The 18955-nt window shown below is 44.7% G+C and overlaps 1 protein-coding gene across 5 annotated transcripts in view; it reads right to left on the reverse strand.

Annotated features, from left to right (window-relative positions):
* Window positions 1–18955, reverse strand: part of NTRK2 (neurotrophic receptor tyrosine kinase 2) — a 369088-nt gene that overhangs the window by 67764 nt on the left and 282369 nt on the right. For all 5 annotated transcript variants that reach the window (XM_037998574.2, XM_037998577.2, XM_037998575.2 and 2 more), the window contains 2 exons: window positions 13387–13559; window positions 6429–6663 (listed from right to left, as the gene is read on the reverse strand). In XM_037998574.2, coding sequence (XP_037854502.2) covers window positions 6429–6663; window positions 13387–13559 — 408 coding nt within the window. The remainder of the gene's footprint in view (window positions 1–6428; window positions 6664–13386; window positions 13560–18955) is intronic.

The raw sequence follows: 18955 nt of genomic DNA on the forward strand, positions 1-18955 counted from the left end.
TTAGGGTCTATATCTTAAACACCAGCTCAAATGTTGCGTCCCTGAGAACCCTACTCTGAGTTTCCAAAGTAGGCTGAAGGCTTCCTCTTTTGGGTTCCCATTTTGTATCTACATTACAGCATTTATCACATTGTATTAAAATGTCTAGGAACTCCTCAAAGTAGAGCCTATGTGCCTTTCTTTAAAAAGTCTGGATGATTTTTGCATCTACTATTGCATCTAGCACATAGTAGTTGTTTCATAAATATGTACTAAGAAAATGAATGAATGAGAGGACTCTTACGCTTACCCTGTGGCAACTCCAAAGCATATGTAAAAGGTTCTTAGGATGGCCTGAATACAAATTAAACCAACTTAGAACCTTGAAATGATTTATACCAGTCTAGTTTAATACACAAATAGTCTGAACGCAATAGACTTCTCCCTGGCAGGCGGGTTCTTCTGAACTGTGCTCTAAGTGTTGTGAGAAGCATTAATTGAAGATTATTTCATAAAATAAACAACCTCTTATGGTTTTAAGTCCAGTTTAATCAAAAGAGTCCAAACAGAAAGATCTATAATTGTGCATGTGAAAGCTAAGAGTCATTGTCTAAGTACTATACAGTGATGGGAAAAATAAGAAAATGATCCATGCAAGTGAGGGTCAATGACAGAGAGGACATCCCTCTTTTAGGAAGGAATTGGGTTGCTCCTTAAATTGAATATTGTGCCTGGTTTCAAAGGTTCTAGACACAGTTTACAGGAGGAAACTTTCTTATTATGGTAATAAATAGAAGTAAGTTTTAGCCCTGGGCTCTTTACTGCAAAGAAAATGTTGTCTAAGATAAGGATATTCCTATATTCCTAGCTTTACTTCCTGAAGTCAACATTCCTAGCTTCAAAGTCAGACCCAGGTACAAATCTGAGTGCCATCTTTATTCACCTGCAGGGCTACAAAGGCACACACAAAAGTGGGCGTCCTGGTGGGAGTCCTGTTCAACAATCATGTACTGACCACCTCATATGCACCATGCACTGTGCCAGTTTGTGCAGAAACAAAGATGTGTAAGATTTATCTTCTATCTGCTCTCATATTAATGAAAGACATAGATATGAGCCAGTTTCCTTGACGCAAGGTACCAAGGTGCTGTATGCTGTGATGCCTATTTGTATGGAGTATGGAGTAATCACATATTTGTGAGCAATTATTCTGCTAAGAAGAAGTCAGGAAGGAGGTGAAATTGAAAACTCCTCTTATGTTGCTCCTCATAGAGTGAATGGCGTTAGTACATGGGACAACAAGATGGTAAAAAACATCTGTGGAATGAGTCTATCTTTCTATTAATCAATCAGTCAATCAATCAGTTTATCCATCCCTCCATCCATCTACCTACCTATCTTGAAATAGTCACATTACATAAAAATATTTCTTAAAAATAAACACATTCTTTTTAAAGACCAAGGAGTGATGGTTAACTCTTGATTATTTCTTACCTGCTTGGCCAGATCTTAAATTATCTAAACCTTCTCCTCCCTTCTGTGGCTCAGGACTTTGTTTTCCAGTTCATCAACCCTCGGAACCTCCAAGGTGAGCAGGAAAAGGTGAAAGGTGCTAAAGTTCACATCTGTTCATCTGGCCACTTGCTGTATTAGCTGGTCTTGGTACCACATGTCTTCCTTTCTCTTCCCAGTTAATAAACTGGGAGTGGGTATCTAATGATGATTTCCTGGAATTTGTTGCTGACATCACTTTAACACTTTAGAGTTCTGCCCTGGCCTTGCTCAGCCAAGTTATATTCATTTGTTTCTTTAAATGTCTACTATAAATCACTTTGCTTATTCTTCTTCCTTTTCTTTTCTTAAGTGGAAGATAAATTAAAGGACAGGGTTTCTTACCACTCCAACATAAAGCTGAAGCCCAAGGGAGAACAAGACTTAACAGCTAGGATTTCAGATGTTTGGGGCCCTCCACTCATCAACAGATCACATGCATTTTAAGCATATGTTAAAACCAAACAGTGAAAACCACCCAAAGGGCACATTACAAACATTTCAATGGGCTCAGTGCAACACAGTCATGACCAAGTAGAGTGAGACCCTAGGTCTCCAACAGGCAGAATGTGACCAAAATCTGGTTCTGATGTTTCCTAAATGTCAGGTTTTGCCAGTGGAGGAAACAAACAAACAAACAAACAAAAAAAGAAAATAAAAGACTGGTACTGCAGAGCTGCTAATGAAAACAATTCAGAGAACATAAATGCCAGAATAATTTTGGACCCACCATGTCGGGCTGGTTTCAATGCAAATGTAGTGTTCCGATTTCTCCCTTCATTGGGAAGGTATAATTAGCTCAGCTGCAACAGGGTGGATGCCTGGAGGCAGCCATTTCCTGGTGTTACCAGCTCCCCTGTAACGAAGGAACAGCTGCCACCCACCCCTCCTGCCATGAATTACACAGAGACATGGCTATCCCTCAAGGCTGCTTATAAGCCACCATGAACGGAAGGCTTGGACTTCTAGTGGGAATGGTTCTTGCTTAAAGATAAAGAACATTTTATGCAGTTCAGTTGACTCTGTGCCCAATCACCATTTTTCCACATAAGATAATCCTTGTCAGAAAACAAAAACCAAAACAAACAAAAAAACCCACACACAACTGTCTCCCATTACTGCTACGGAAAGAATTTTTAACATTGGTGATGACAGCTCACATTAGCTAAAGCAGCTTCTCACCTTGGAGTTCAATGCAGAGTGTTGAAGAGGATAGGGAGAAAATAATGAAAAAATTAAAAAAAAAAAACTACTTAAGGTGCCGGCAAATGAGAAACCTGAACTGTAAGGAGAACACATTACCCCAGCTATGGTGACAGAGAAGTTGAAGAGACACCGTGAAGGGGATGGGTCCAAGGTTAAGCTTTTAAGCGCCCCAATAGGTGAATGACTGATGTAAAAGCAAGAGTGCTCTGGGACTTAGCCAATGCAGGAGACACTGGAGTTCTCCTGCAAAACAGATCAACAGCTTCTGCTTGTCCACTTGACCAACTCAACAGAATGGACCCCATCAATATGTCAATAAGCAAACATCTCCCAAGAGCCAGTTCTATGATGGCAAATACTCACTTTCACGAAACGAAAAGGTGAACCATCATTCTGAAATTCTAGACAAGGCAAAATCAAGTGTCATTTCCTTGTTTCCCTAGGCTGCTAGCAAATTGTCAGGTTTTGCATCCATCATTCACCTCCCTACGCAGTCCTGCCCATTCCCATCTGCAACAGAGGCCATTGCGAGGCTGGTTCTTTCCCCTCATCCTGAATGGAAAAACCAAATAAAAACTAACCCTGCAACTGCAAATGAGTAGTGACCATGGGGGGCTGGGGGGTGGGGGTGAAATTAACGTGGCATCTGGAGCACATTTCTTAGTGACTCAGCCAGTTCCAAGATCATGTAACAAATAAAGGAACTGGGAATTGTTATTCTTCTGATCATTTCAGAAGAAAGTACTTCAGAATATTGTCACCTAAGTGGAGGACTTTCTTTTTAACAGATAATAAAATATGGTACGCAGCAAAGTCCAGTGTTTTTACAATGTGTAAATAAATGACCAAGACTAATTTCTTATGTTCATAATGATGGTCACTGTTTTACTATTATTTTCCTTTTCAAGCTTTTTTTTTTTCTCTTTTTTGAGATATAATTCAGGTACCATAATATTTAGCCTTTAAAGTGAAGGATGCAGTATTTTTTCAGTATATGATTAATGTTGTACAATTGCCACCACTGTATATAGTTCTAGCACATTTTCATCACCCTCAAAAGAAACCCTGCACCCAGTAGCAGTCAATTCCCATTCTTCCTCCCCCCATCTCCTGGTAACCACTAATGTTAGTGCCTCTATGGATTTGCCTCTTCTGGACATTTCATATAAATGGAATCACACAGTATGTGGTCTTTTGGGTCTCACTTCTTTCAGTTGGCACACTGTTTTAGAGGTTTATCTGTGTTGCAGCATGAATCAACACTTTATTCTTTTGTACTGCTGAATAATATTCTACTGTATGGATTACCACATTTTGTTTATTTATTAATCAGTTGATGGACAGTCAACTTGTTTCCACTTTTTAGCTCTTAATAATAATACTACCATGCACATTTGTGTTCAAGCTTTTGGGCAAACATATTATTTCAGTTCTCTTGGGTATATGCCTAGCAGTAGAATTACTGAATTACATGGTAACTCTAGGTTGAACATTTTGAGGAACTACCAAATGGTTTTCCAAACCAGCTACACCATTTCATATTCCCACCAGGAGAGTACCAGGGTTTCAATTTCTCTACATCCTGGCTAACACTTGCTATTGTAGTCATCTCAGGGGGTGGGAAATGGTATCTTATTGTGAGTTTTCTTTGCATTTTCCCTAAAGACTAATGATGTCACCCATCTTTTCATGTGCTTGTTGACCACGTGGATATTGTCTTTGGAGAAATGTCTATTCAGAACCACCTTCTACTTTTGAATGGAGTGATTTTATCTTTTTATTGTTGAGATTTGGGATATTTTTCTTTAAATTATTTTTGGAGATTCCTAGAGAGGAGGATGCCAGGTTCCATCCAGTTAAGTCCTAGCTTTGGGAATGAAGTGTATGTGTATTGATTTGGGTAATAATTAGGTGGAAAAACTTATTGAGCACTCACTTTTTGTGTCAGGCATGTTGAACCCTTTACTAATACTGTGGAGAGAAAGCCTTTGCCTGGACCACATGTCCCTTCCTTGGGTGCTCATCAAGAACAGCAAAGCTTTTCCTCAGAGAATCATCCATGTGTTTCCCTGCCCCATCAAGGAAGGGAGAACTTTCATCAAAGTGTAGAACTAGCAGAGGAGACACCTCTTTTGGTAGGTAAAATCTCCCCCATGTTTTAGATATCTTGAACAAACTAGTCATTGATTTTAAGCTACATTTTGAACACTTGAAGTTAAGAGTGTGCTCCCATCTCCTGAAAATGCACCCAAGAGAATCCTTTTCCATGTGGTCTCTATTGCTTTTTGCCATACAAGATGTAAACAATGCTTATCAAGGTGACCAAGAAGAAAAGCACCACAAAACAGTCAAATGAAGAATAATGGAGCACGACAATAGATTCATTTTCTTACACTAATTATAGCAAAGTTCACTCCACTAAAATGCAGAGGCCATAGAGGTGAGCAACGCTGTAGGAAGGGGGATAGGAAATAAACTGAGAAGGTGCCTCCTCAAAAATAAATAACAATGAGAAGAGCAAAGCTAGCATCTTCACCAGCCCTACCCTATTATGAAAGGTAGCCAGTTCTGTGCTTTATGCTCTGAAGCTACAGACACCAGGACATTTACTCCCTTCCTTCATTCTCCCTTCCTCTCTCCTGGAAAAACAAGCAAAACACGCAAGAAAATCAAATTGAGGGTTGATAGAAAATTAAATCGAAGTGGTAGAACACCACCCCGAATCTGCACTCTAAATATCACAACTTCAACATTTCCAGAAATTCCCTTTTCTCTCATGTCTGAGTTCTAAAATCTCAGTTAACAAAGTTAACATATCCTGGGGGCCAGTTCTAGGTCATCAGTGGATTCGAATCACTGTCTATAACTCTGCCTCTCAGTGATTTCAGTGGTGGAAACACCAGACAAGCTGTGTGGAAGTGTCTAAGAACAGGCAGGACAGAACTTCTTCCATCTCACCAAGTTAAACCGCTTTCAACCAAGGTGGTGCTTGGAGGGAACTTCCAAAGTCCAGTGTACTATTATTTATGTGAACAAGTTCACTTCAGTTCAAATCTCAAACAAAAGCTCCAGACATAATTTCACAGAATCAAAGCCAAACCTCAGCATCCTTTAACCTCACCAGGAATTCCCCCAGGCCCTCAGGTTTCTCTGGAAGGATTCTCACACTGAGGACTTCACTCTTGGAGATCTCACCCACCATGCTGGAGTGCCAAGAGCAGGGTGGGTGCTATGGACTGACCTGTGTCCCCCAAAAATTTATATGTTGATAACCTCACCTCCAGGATCTCAGAATGTGACTGTATTTGGAGATAAGACTTTAAATAGGTGATTAAGTTAAAATGAGACCATTAGGGTGGGACGCAATCCAATCTGACTGGTGTCCTTAAAAGAAGAGGAAATTTAGACATCAAGGGAAGGATTAGGAGGCCACACACACATAAAAACCATCCCATGTGAGGACACAGTGAGAAAGCTGCCACTTGCAAGCCAAAGAGCAAGACCTCAGAAGGAACCAAGCCCACTGACACCTTGAGCTTGGACTTTCAGCTTCCGGAGCCACGAGAAACACATGTCTGTTGTTGAAGCCACCCAGTCGTCATACTTTGTTAGGACAGCCTCAGCAAACAAATACAGCAGAGGTCCCGCAGGGAAAGAGGTCCCTGGGGTCTCTGATCTGCACAGCTACTCACCCTGTAGTAGTCAGTGCTGTACACGTCCCGGGACATCCCGAAGTCCCCGATTTTCACCAGCAAATTCTCCCCAACCAGGCAGTTCCTGGTGGCCAGGTCGCGGTGCACGAAGTGCTGGGACGCCAGGTAGACCATGCCCGCGGCGATCTGCTGGGCTATATGCAGCATCTGTGACTGCGTCAGCTCCGTGGGCGGGTTGCCCTCAGCCATCAGCACGGCGTCAGGGCCGTGTGCCCTGGGGGAGGACATGGAGAATGAAGCTGGGGGCCTCAGCATTTTCACTCCAGGGACCCTTTGCCCCTGCCCCTCCCCGTCGTTTCTGCTAAGCTCTTCACCCCCACCCTGTCAGCTGCTGGTGCTAAAAGATGCTGCCTGACTTAGCATGTAGAGGAGACAAAGGTGCTTCACACAGTCATACTTCTGAAGTCCCGAGAGCACCCAGGCTGCTCTGTTTCCCAAAGATTCCGGAATTCCCAGGACCCCATGGGCCTGAATATCCCCCTTCCCTCCAGTGCGCAGACAGGTTGACATTTTAGGCGTTCAGGCACTGGCCCGGGCCCCTTGACCCCGAGAAACAGCAGGTAGGTGAAGGAAGACAAAACCAAAGACAAAACACGGGGGGAAAGATGGACTCTCCTCGAGGGATGGACATGGCAGCCCAGTGGGTCCCCACCTAGCCAGATTATGCCAGACTATGCCGGAGCATCCCGCAACCAAGCCGATTCCTCCAGAGTATCCCCACCAGCACCAGAGCTGGGCAGCCTGCGGCCTTCCGCAGTCCGCCTGATTTGTGGCCAGGCATGGTTTTGAAGCTACCCCTGGCTCTCTCAAGCCCAGTTCAACGACAGAGTCCGAGGGCATTCTCAACCTGGATGTTCATTCCCAATACAAAACACCATTGCCTTCTGTCCACCACTCCTCCAACCTCCGCTCAACACGGGCTATGGCCAACACATACAAGAACTGTTTTGAACCCACAGCCTGTTTATTCTTTTGCTGGGGAAAATTTTATTGTTTACACTATGGGGAGGGGGACTATGATTTTTTAAATCTTATTTTTCTTCTGTCTTACACACCTGGCCTCTCCCCAGCTATGTGATGACTTAGGGCATCCCAACACGCATGTGCTGCAGGGGTGGGAGGATCCGCGTCTTAGGATGCAGCCCTCAGCGCGGCGGGCCCTGCTGTGACATCCTGCGCTGTGAGCCAAGATGGGCGTCATTGCCCCTGGTGGTCTGAGGGGGCGCTGCAGTGCAAGGAATAAAGGCGGGGTTTACTGCCGGGCTCTGCCCTGGCGTGGCCAAAGGGCTTCTCCCTTGGAAAGGAAAGATCTCCCTCAAGACATTTTGAAACACTTGGAATGAATATAGAGGTTTTTGCATAAATGTTAAAGTGGATAACCTCACCTGCAGGGTTTCAGAGCCGTGTGAGTATTTGAAACTGAGAAAGCCAGAATTGTCTGAGAACACATGTCAGGGTTTGCCCTGCCTCTCCGCCCTCCTTCCCCAAAATTACTCAAGCCACAGGCGTATCCCCACTTCCATCCTGGCTCCAGCCTACAGTGACTCGCCTTCCCTTTGATTTCGGGAGGCATTCTGCCACCAGATCTTTCATTCCGGTATTCTAAGGGAATGAGCACTGGACAAGGAGTTAGGGGCTCTCCCAGGCCCACCAGGTCCAGTGCCACGATCCAGGGAAGCCCTTTAATTTCTCTCATGTGCAATTTCTTCATTAGTCAAAAATACAGGGGAATATTATACTGGCCATACATAGACCCTGGCCATGCTGGTGCTTGATATATGGCTTTTGGATGAATAAGTCCCTCCTGTCTCTAAATACCTGGATTTAACCATCCCCTAGGGAGGAGTTTCCTGTTTTTGTACAAGCCAGTCCTAACATATTTCACCTGTACTCAAACCACAACCCCCCAGCTGCCTCTTGTCACATTGAGGAACAATACTGGGAAAATGCTCCAGGCCTTTCTTCAGCTGAAAAGCACATATTCAAGGTAAGAAGCAGCACAGTGGCCAAAGCTCCAGGATATGTGAAATGAATTTGGATCCTGTCCCACACTTGCTGTGTGATCTTGGGTGAGTTACATAACCTCTCTGGGCCTATTTCCTCACTCTGTAAATTGGAGATACTAACTGCCCCTTGCTAAGGGCACTGATGTGAGGAGGATTGACACTGTGTTTGCATAGCACTTCGTGGCCTTTCACAGGAAAACCGGGGAGAAAGGCTTTGCAAACAAAGATTCTCTTTAAAAATGAAATGGAGAGGTGATGTGAAAACACAAGTTCTCCTCTGTGCATTACTTTTTGTAACTGGCCTGTAACAGGGCTCTTCAGGATACCAGAGGGTGAGCCCTTTCCACTTCACTAAAGGTGAATCAGGCCTAACCCTTTCAAGCGCTGAGGTGCCCGGGGAAACTGCCAATGTTTTCACTTGTCTTCCTTAACTCTACTGTGACCTCAGCATCAGAAGGGGCTGGGGTGCACACAAACTAAAGAAAACCTGAAATAAAGACCAAGAGAGTCGGTCAGAATTTAATCTTCATAGATACCATTTAAAGACTAAAATAATTGGTTGATTGGCCACAGCCTTTTATCAGTTCCAGAAAACTAATCTACTGTAAATGTCTCTCAGAGGCAAAGGCTCCAGGATAGAGGAAAAATTAGATGTCAGTGCAAAAGGCCACCACTGCACAAAACTCTATCCTCCAACCCCACACTCTGCAGATGTCAGGAAGCTGGTGGCCCTCTAATGCCTAATGCACTTTGTATTAGTATGTGTGGGTTGGGGGAGACTCCTGGATTTTTAAACAGTCATTTCCCCTGTTTATATCTGGGTATTTGCTGTTCGACTTTTTGAACAAGGCTCTTTAAATAAAAGAAGCCTCTGGATGCTTTCTCTGAGCAGAACGTACTGCTGTAAAAAGTGGGTAGGTGGGTCTGCTGCACAAGTCCTTCAGAGGATCGAAATACAGTTCACGCTGCAATCCTCTGCTTTCACTTTCCCAGGTCCTCATGAAGTCTTAAAAATAAAAACACATTCCATCTCTTCCAGGAGGACATTCCTTAAGAGGTTAAAAAAAAAAAAAAAAAAAAAAAAAAAAAAAAAAAAAAAAAGCACCATCAGCTCCCTGGCTTGGGAAGCAAGTAGCAGGTTCATGGGCCTGACTTAGCTGTCCGGTTCTCTCCGTCGTGGGTTACAGCCAGCACTGCACTAACTGCTCCGGCCCCAGGGTTCTATAGCGTACCACTTTCCTTGTGGTCTTTTTAACAACCGCCTCAGCAGAGAGGATGGCAGAGTGGTTAAGATCATGAAGTTTTTGCAGCCAGGGGCTGCAGGTTTGAGTCTCGGCTCTGTCATCTGCTACTTGTGTGATTCAGTTTCCCCTACTGTAACGTAGGAATGATGGCAAGGATGGGTTATAACCTAAAAGATATTAAAATGCTTAGAAAGTTCAATAAACACTAGCTGTTAGAGTTTGAAAAATAGTAGTCTATCTTTCCCCTCATTAGAAGGGAACTCTGGACAGATTCTAAGAGGAAAATTCATGAAACCCTTGCAAGCAAAGACATGTGTTTTATTCCTCATTTCCCACCCTAACTAGCATAGAGCCTGGCCATGCTGGTGCTTGATAGATGGCTTTTGGATGAATAAAGAGAGTAGGGAGACAAGAGAAGACATCTGTCTTTATAGGGCAGAGCTGATGACAGCTGGAGACTTTTCATGGCAGCTAAGTGCCCAGTTCCCTTGCGGAAAGAGGACAGCCTATATTTGCAGCATGTTAGTGCACCTGAGAACTAGACTCTTGGCATGGCAGACCCCTTGTTCCCAGAGTTTAGCAGGTTCTGAAACCAAGCAGGCTAGGTTTCCAATTGCTCCACACCCTGTGCAAGGTGCCAAGGGAGAACCAGGTGCCTGTTCCTTCTGCAAGGCAGGAAGGAGAGCTAGGGAGAAGGAGACGCTGAGTGAGAAAGTGAAAGAATCAAGTTTCAACACACACACACACACACACATACATTCATGTATGTACAGACACACTGTGAGCTCACAGAAGCATTTAATTGCATCCAGGTGAGCACATTTGGACTTCTTATGCTATAGTTTTTGGAAAGCACCATTTTGTATTAGGGAAGTAGACTGGGGCATGGGAACAATGGGAAAATATTTCTCCTAGAAGCAGCCGGACCTCAACCACATTCAACTTTTTTCTTCCTTTCATGTTAGAGCTGACAAGACAATGTTCAAAAGTCATCCCCTGTCCTATCACTTACAAGAAAAATTTTGCTGACATAGGATAATGCATTAGGATTGTCTCAGAATACTGCAAATTGGCCACATATTCCTAATTCCACCTGGCATTTCCTCACCCACACAATCATAGGAAAAGTAGAGAACAGGGATCCAGCCCAGCAAAGAAAAACTAAATTGCACGTGGATCTACGAGGCTAAAGAGGGTAAAAATGATCCAGACGGCACCAACCATGTGATGCCATTTCTAAAAACAGCAGTATGTTCTTGCAGTGATTGACTGATTACTTAAACTGCAGTGTCTGAGTCTTACAGCAGATACATGCAGCTTACTGGGGCTGATTTCTGTGCAAAGCCCTCTTCAGCACCCATGGAAATGAGAGGTAGACAGAGAGTCCTAGGTGTTGCCATCACAAAAAGGTGCCACTTCCCCAGGATTTCAGATCTCTCAACCAAAATGAAGAGGAAATTGCGGCAGAGATGAACTATTGTGAAAGATTATGGGGGCAACCTTTCTTATTACCTCTCAACCCAACAATGCACACACTAGACCTTGAGATGGATTAAATGATACCCCTTTCACAGGTAAGGAAACTGAGCTCAGCAAGGGCAGGCAAACAGCCTTTAACACCTTTCCTAACTGTTGCTATCTACCAAGATATCACAAGCAGCCCATTTGCTAATCTTTCCAAAATGAGGACTAGCTAAATTAAAAAAAAAAAAAAAGAAAAGAAAATTAGACCCAGATAAAACTTAGAGAGGATCCAAGGCAGGCCTACCTGAGAACAAGGTGACTGAGCGAACTGGGGTGGAGGCTCTTTTAAGGAACACCAGCAACTTGATGCCGAATAGGAAGGAGAACCCGAATCTCCCGTCCTCACTATTGGGCCCTCTTACTCTTTAGGTTCATGATAATGTATGTGCCACTTCCATAGAAGCCAAAGCATCACTTGCCTTCCTTCCCCAAGGAGTATCTGGCTCAGCACATTTCTTCCCTTCCTTTGTAGATGCAGGAGAAGAACACTCACTATGGACCCCACCAGGGTGATCACCAACTTCCTGCATCTTATTAAACTCAGCTCTCCTTGTGATATCTCTTACCAAGGCAGCTGGTTTACCAGCTGACATCATTCCTGGCAGAATTCAAGCGTCTGCTCATTGAACGCTCCCTATTCGCTCCTACGCCAAGAGCTTTCTATACTTATTCTAGTTCAGTCCTCATGCCTACCCTGCCAGCTTAAGATTCTCATCAGAACAGCTAAGAGACTTGCCTGAGGCCACTCAGCTAATAATGCCTGGACTGAGACTCAACTTCAGTGTCTGGAGGCCAAAATCCCTACTGGTATCATCATGCAGCACGGTCTCCTCAAAAGTCACCCCTTATATTGTGTGAGTTAGCTTCACTGTTTCAAAGCAAGTTGACCTTTCTTCCCCGATCACAGTCACTTTCAGCCATTTCTCACCTGCTCTATCTCGTGGTTCCTCCCAGTTTCCTATACCCATCACCTGAGGGAAGGAATTTCTTGAGAAGGCACAGCTGAACTAAAACCCAATCAGGGCCAGGTGTGGTGGCTCACGCCTGTATTCCCAGCACTTTGGGAGGCCAAGGGAGGCAGATCACTTGAGATCAGGAGTTCGAGACCAGTCTGGCCAACATGGCAAAACCCTGTCTTTACAAAAATATGAAAATTACCAGGCATGGTGGCACACGCCTGTAATCCCAGCTACTTGGGAGGTTGAGGTGGGAGAATCGCTTGAACCTGGGAGGTGGAGGTTGCAGTGAGCTGAGATCACACAACTGCACTCTAGCCCGGGTGACAGAGTGAGACTCTGTCTCAAATAAATAAATAAATAAATAAATAAATAAATCCCACCCAATCAGGCCAATGCTAGAAATTCAAATGACACCCTAATCAGTAGCCCAGTGACTCCCTTTATAGTCAACATTTTCTCTTTCTTGCCTTGCCTTTTTCTGAAGACCCCACATGCCATAAAACTTCTCAGTTGAAGCTGTCCATCTTCTCATGACCTCAGGGTCTCTGCATAATCTGGAAGACTCCATAATCTGGAGTCTTCAATCAATGTTTTTACCTCCTTTCTGAAGCTTTTCTTCTTTGGATTTTGATCTTTCCACTGTAGATCCTCTGAACTACTGGCCTCCCAGTTATTCTTTTTGTCCTCAGAATAAAGTCCAAGCACACACCCCACCCTTTCAGCCTTGACTTCTCCAGCTGTTTTTCTGCTTCCCTTCCTTACTGTTCATTCCACAGCCTGGGAACTTGAAAACTTCACTCTCACTGGACTGCACTTTCCATTGTGACACCTGGGCACCTTAGCTCTTCCTGTTTCCTTTGCCTTTAATCACACCACATGGCAAACTCCTACAGAACATCTAAGACCCATCCCAAATGCCCATGTCACATACCACTCAATGTAGCAAATGTTCAGTGAATGCAGACTGAATTGAATTGGATCATTTGCATCTCACATTTCATAGAATTCGTTGATTAAGGAAAAAGAGCAAGATTGTCATCTTCTTTTTTCTCTCCTCCTTTCTCTGGCACATGCTGGTGTCATTATCAAATAAGACGCTTCGAGGAAGGTCCAGGGGTCCCTTGTTGCCTCCCACGAACCTGCCCCACTCCTGAACCCTGAAGTCCTGCTCTCTCCTGGAGCCCACCTCCCTGCCTCACTGTACCTGAGGAACTTGTTGAGGTCCCCGTGCTTCATGTACTCGAAGACCATGATGAGGGGGTCGCCCTCCACACAGACGCCATAGAACTTGACGATGTGCTCATGCTGGAGGTTGGTCAGGAGCTCGGCCTCGCGGTGGAAGTCTTTGCGTGCATTGTCACTGGCATCCTTCAGGGTCTGGGGGTGGGCATCAAAAGAGAGGGATTACTTCAGTGGGCCCTATGCTACTGAGATAGGAAAGACATCCATCTCATTTGTTAGGCAAAAGATGAGAAAACAGCGTAGTTCCTAAGGAAATAATGTTTGTGCTAATAACTGAGGAGTAACTCCTCAGGCATATGCAAAGCTTTCCAGCTTACGACACACTTTCACAGAGGTTCTCTCATTAGGTTACAGACAGGAGGTCTTTTTAGGGTCCACATCCTTCCTAATCCTGGCCTGCACTCAATAATTCCCATGGGCTTCTCTCCCTTGTTGGTGCCTGTTGTGCTTTCTGTGATGCGACGTGCAGCTTACCTCTGCTCAGATAAGATTTAAAAACTTTATGTTATGATTCTGTAGCAAGAAGAGTATAGTGAACCTTTGTGGACCCATCTCCAGCTTCAGCAACGATCACTTTGCCTGTCTTTATGTAGCACTGCACAGAGCCTTCTCCAGCCTGTGCTTACAAACACTGCCGGCTCACAAAACACCCCTGCCCAGCAAGCTGCAAGAAGAGTGGTCACGCTGCCAAGGTGAAGATGCCCAGGGGCATGACAGCCGGGTTTTGGTGCCTTTAGTTCTCTGCTCAGATCACTCTGCCACCGCGGTATCATAACATGGCAAAGCTGGCATTTAGTGATGCATATAATGTGCTGAGCTCTTGGCATGTGCCCATCACTGAGCCAGAGCTGTGATGGCATCAAGAAGGCAATGACCCAGATCCTGGCCTCAGGCGCTGATGGGCTAACAGGGAGATATGACATGTATATAAATAACTGCAATTCAAGCTCAAAACCCACTATCCTGAATGAATCAGCACTTGCATCTCTCTCCAGCTCCATCCCTTGTCACTCCTCTCGAAACTCATGTGTCCACGTTAAGAACTATCTGCAGTTGCCCCGATAGCAGCAGGCCATGCCTCCCTCCCTCCCTTTGCACATGTGCATTCCTCTGCCTGGAATGCTATCTTGGGTGTGGTCACTGGCATGGGAGGTTGAACTCCCCACCTTTGCCAAGGCTGTTCACTTCCTAATCCCGGGAACCTGTGAATATGTTGCCTAATGTGGCAAAAGCAGCTTTGCAGATGTAACTAAGGATCTTGAGGTGGAGAGATTATCCTGAATTATCCAGGAGGGCCCAATGTCATTACAAGGGTCCTTATGAGAGCAAAGAGAGGCCAGGCGTGGTAGCTCAAGCCTGTAATCCCAGTACTTTGGGAGGCTGAGGAGGGCAGATCACCTGAGGTCAGCAGTTTGAGACCAGCCTGGCCAACATAGTGAAACCCTGTCTCTACTAAAAATACAAAAATTAACTGGGTGTGATGGTGGCTGCCTGTAATCCCAGCTACTCGAGAGGCTGAGGACGAAGAATCACTTGAACCCGGGAGGCGGAGGTTGCGAGGAGCCAAGACCATGCCACTGCACTCCAGCCTGGGCGACAGAGGAAGACTCTGTGTCAAAATAAATAAATAAAAGCAAAGAGCTGTAAGGACAGAGGATCAGAGAGGAGAAAAGATGTCACATTTCTGGCTTTGAGGATGAAGAAAGGGGCCATGAGCCAAGAAATGTGGGTGGCCTCTAGAAGCTGGAAATGGCAGGGATACATGCTAGCCTAGAACCTCCAGAAGGAACCAGCCCTGCTAACATCTTGTCTTTAGCTTAGCAAAACTGATTTCAGGTGTCTGACCACCAGAACTGAGATGAATCATTGTGTTGTTTAAGGTGCTGAGTTTGCAGTCATCTGTTACAGCAGCCGTAGAAAACCAATATACCTGGTTAATATCTAGTAGTCCTCCAAGACTCGGTTCAGCTGCCACCTCTCTGGGAAGTGTTCCCTGACCACCCCTCATTGCTGTCACATCCCCTTTGTGCTGCAGGCCAGAGTGGATAATCCTGCTAGGCGCACCTCATACTTACTTCTATCACATCACAGACCACAGTGCATTCCAATTGCATGTTTACTTGCTTATCTCTGGTGCAGGCTATGAGCTCCTTGACCCAGGAACTATGCATTTTTGCATTGCCAGCCCTGGGCAGAGCACAGGGCGGGTATTCAACATCTATTTGTGTAATGAATGATGAAGGCCATAAGAAACTAAACACTGACAGCAAGAGAGGTCAGAGAGGGAGTGGTTGCTTCTAATTGAGGAAAAGGCATACTTCTCCTGGCAGAAGTGCATGTGAGTAGTGAATCCCATCTCCAGGGAGACTATAGTCAGTCATTAAGGTTAGATGGCAAATGGGAACATCTGTGTTCACTTAAATTTAGTATTGGAATGGAATGAAAGCACTGTCATCTGTCAGATACGTACTGACTGCAAAAGTAAAAGATGATATCCAGTGTCCAGAACACGACCAGGTCCCTGGTGGTCATTTTCTAGATCACGGCCTCGGTGCTGCTCTCCCTGTGGGGACATTCCTGACCTATGCCACCTGGAGACCTTGAATGTGCCACAGGTGGAGTTCTCCAGGGAGCAGATCTGAGCTGGAGATTAGCAGGTGAGGCATTTATTAGGGCACACTCTGGGGATCAATACTATTTTCACTTTACTCTGTGGTTTTCCGAGAAGCGTCTTTATAAGCACCACCAGCTCTGTTTGGAAAAGTGAGTGAATTTGGGTCAGCAAGTGCTCAGGGGCCATAAAGCTTCCATGGGGCTGTTGCCATAGAAACCGCACATTCCTTCATTAAATAACAAAATGAACAGCGGCCAGGAACCTGGGGTCTGGGTCTCTGCTCCCTTGAAGCTAAAGAAACTGGGCCTGTCATGGCCCCTGTGCCACCCAGATTTAATTAGTTTAGTGTTTAGCTAGATCCAAACTCAACACTTTTGCATCCCTCTTGCACAGGGAGAGGTGACGTGCTTATGTTGCTGAGCTTCACAGTAGAAAAATAGCAGATGAGATATGGAGGAGATGGAGGAGATGGAGGAGATGGAAGAGATGGAAGAGATGGAAGTCTATCTGCTGGGTCCTTCTCCTGGGTCCATGGAGCGAACCGCACACACCAGTGCCTTTCTCACACTTGCACTTGCATAATGGTGTTGGGTACACATCTGTCTCCACTCCTGCCTTTGACAGTTGAAGTGTGTCCTGTCCACCCTTTTATCCCTTGCTGCCTAATCCGGTATCAGGCAACTAAAAGAACCCCTGACACATGAAGTTTGTGCAAAGTAGAGATAAAAGAATGTGAGGAGGAATGACCAGTGAATGATCATCTGGAAAAGTTGAACATGGGCTAAAGTGAGGAGTGAAAATGAAAGAAGGACCAGGGAAAGAAAGCAAGTAAAAGAACCTGCTTCCAAGGCTGAGGGGAGCTGCCCAAATGCACTCTCTCCAGGAGAGTTGGCCCCAAACTTGTGTTCCCCTTCCAGTCAAAGGACAAATCCTCACAATGGTGGTGCTCAAATGGAAGGGGTCCTAGCTTAGCATCAGAAAAGGCAGGTTCAAATCCTGGCTCTGCCCTTGAGCTCTCTGACTCTGGTTTTCTTCTTCGAGAGTGAGGATAACAATATCATCATCTACTCCACAGAGACACGAGGAGAATGATGCAAAGTAGTGTAAGTTGGGATGTTTTCCTTGGTAGAGAGGGACATTTGATGACTTCAATTTTAAACCACAATCAGTCTTGTATTCAGTTTGCTCACATAAGAATCCAAGAAGGTCAAAATATGCATGAATAAGGCTCAAGGGCCAACCCAAGACATGAGAGCAGCGGTGCTACTGGAGCCACAACTTCTTCCCAGAGGGCTGTTCAACCTCCCGAAAGTATCAAACTGCACAAAGAGATCCAGCCCTTGGCCTGCAATGTTTTTTCAGAGATCCAGTCTCTATAGAGGATGCTCTGAGTCACTGAGATTGCTTATTTCTAAGGCACATGCCTATCTTTTCCAGTGAGTTGGAAAACGTACTGACCCTTGAAGGTCATTATCACAAGGCATGAACAAATTTTGTGTATAATTTTTCTGCTCAAGTTTTAGCTGTGTAGTATTGATTCAAGAATGCTAGATTGGGCCAGGTGTGGTGGCTCATGCCTGTAATCCCAGCTACTCCGGTGGCTGAGGCAGGTGAATGGCGTGAACCCGGGAGGCAGAGCTTGCGGTGAGCGGAGAGCACACAACTGCACTCCAGCCTGAGTGAAAGAGCGAGACTCCATCTCAAAAAAAAAGATAGATTGCCTGTGTGTGTGTGTGTGTGTGTGTGTGTGTGTGTGTGTGTGTGTGTGTGTGTGAAAGAGAGAGAGACAGAGAGAGAGAGAACAAGGTTTTCTTTTTTGAAATGCCAACCTGAAAGAGTTAAGAAGCATCTAACATTTCCATGTCCCCAAAGCAAAATATGGAAAAGAGCCCATTCTCAGTGCAATGTCAAAAACTGTGCTTCAGTAACATTTTTGAAATTGAGAGAAGAGATTCCACTATTCATGGGGCAAATGCATCTCACAAGCCTGGCCTCATCCAACATGCCCATCCATTTTCGCATGTTGGGTCTTTTTTCTAAATTATGATTCAATTCTATTTTAAGAGATTCAGAAAATATGGCGGTAACAAGTTGGGCAAAATCATCTTCTGAATTTGGCACTGTAAGGGCAGAATTTTTCTAAGGGTGGAACCATAGCCAGATAGCAATCAGAAGCTGGAAAATCCTGCTATCAACCCTATTTATAAAAATCATCTCTGTTTTAGTACTATGGCTGATTGTCATTTTACTCAATTATGCAAGGCTTGGCTGGTTCCCTGAGTCCCTTGGCAATGCACTGAGGCCATGAATACGGGGTGGCAGCTTCCTCACTGACAGTCTCTCTTCTTCAGGTTCATTTTGACAAGCATATTTGCCCGATCACTGAGCATTGCTATTTTCTTACTCCTAGTGTCTGCTTTGTAGTTTCATTTCTTCTTATTCCTGGTGAATTTCCTGACACCCCGAAGCTGCCATCTTTTCTGAAGATACTCTTAAGGAGAGGGCTCCTGCAGAGCTATAGCAAGATACTGCCTCGAGTACATATTGATTCAGAGTTGGAATAATGCAGTAGTATGAAATAAATTTCAGCACAGAACTGAAAAACTAGTGATGGTGAAATAGGAGAGCAAAAACAAAAGAAAAATCAAAATTCATACGAAATGCTTCAGCAAAATAGGAAGGTTAATGGAAAGCTAGTAAGAGAGGCAAGAGGGCTTATGTGAAATCACTGGTGTGATAGAAGCTTGTAGGACATGACAAATGATCCCCCATTTCAAAGTGTAGGTGGTTTAGGAGAGAGGAGGTAAAACAGAGGTTGTGTCCTTTCCAAAAATACTGATCTTATATTCTGTGTCTCATATATTTTACAGATCATAGAAACAGTGTCTTTGTTAAGGTGAAAGATAAAATACAGAAG

This window comes from Chlorocebus sabaeus, chromosome 12 (assembly GCF_047675955.1).
Source record: "Chlorocebus sabaeus isolate Y175 chromosome 12, mChlSab1.0.hap1, whole genome shotgun sequence".
Taxonomy (NCBI): domain Eukaryota; kingdom Metazoa; phylum Chordata; class Mammalia; order Primates; family Cercopithecidae; genus Chlorocebus; species Chlorocebus sabaeus.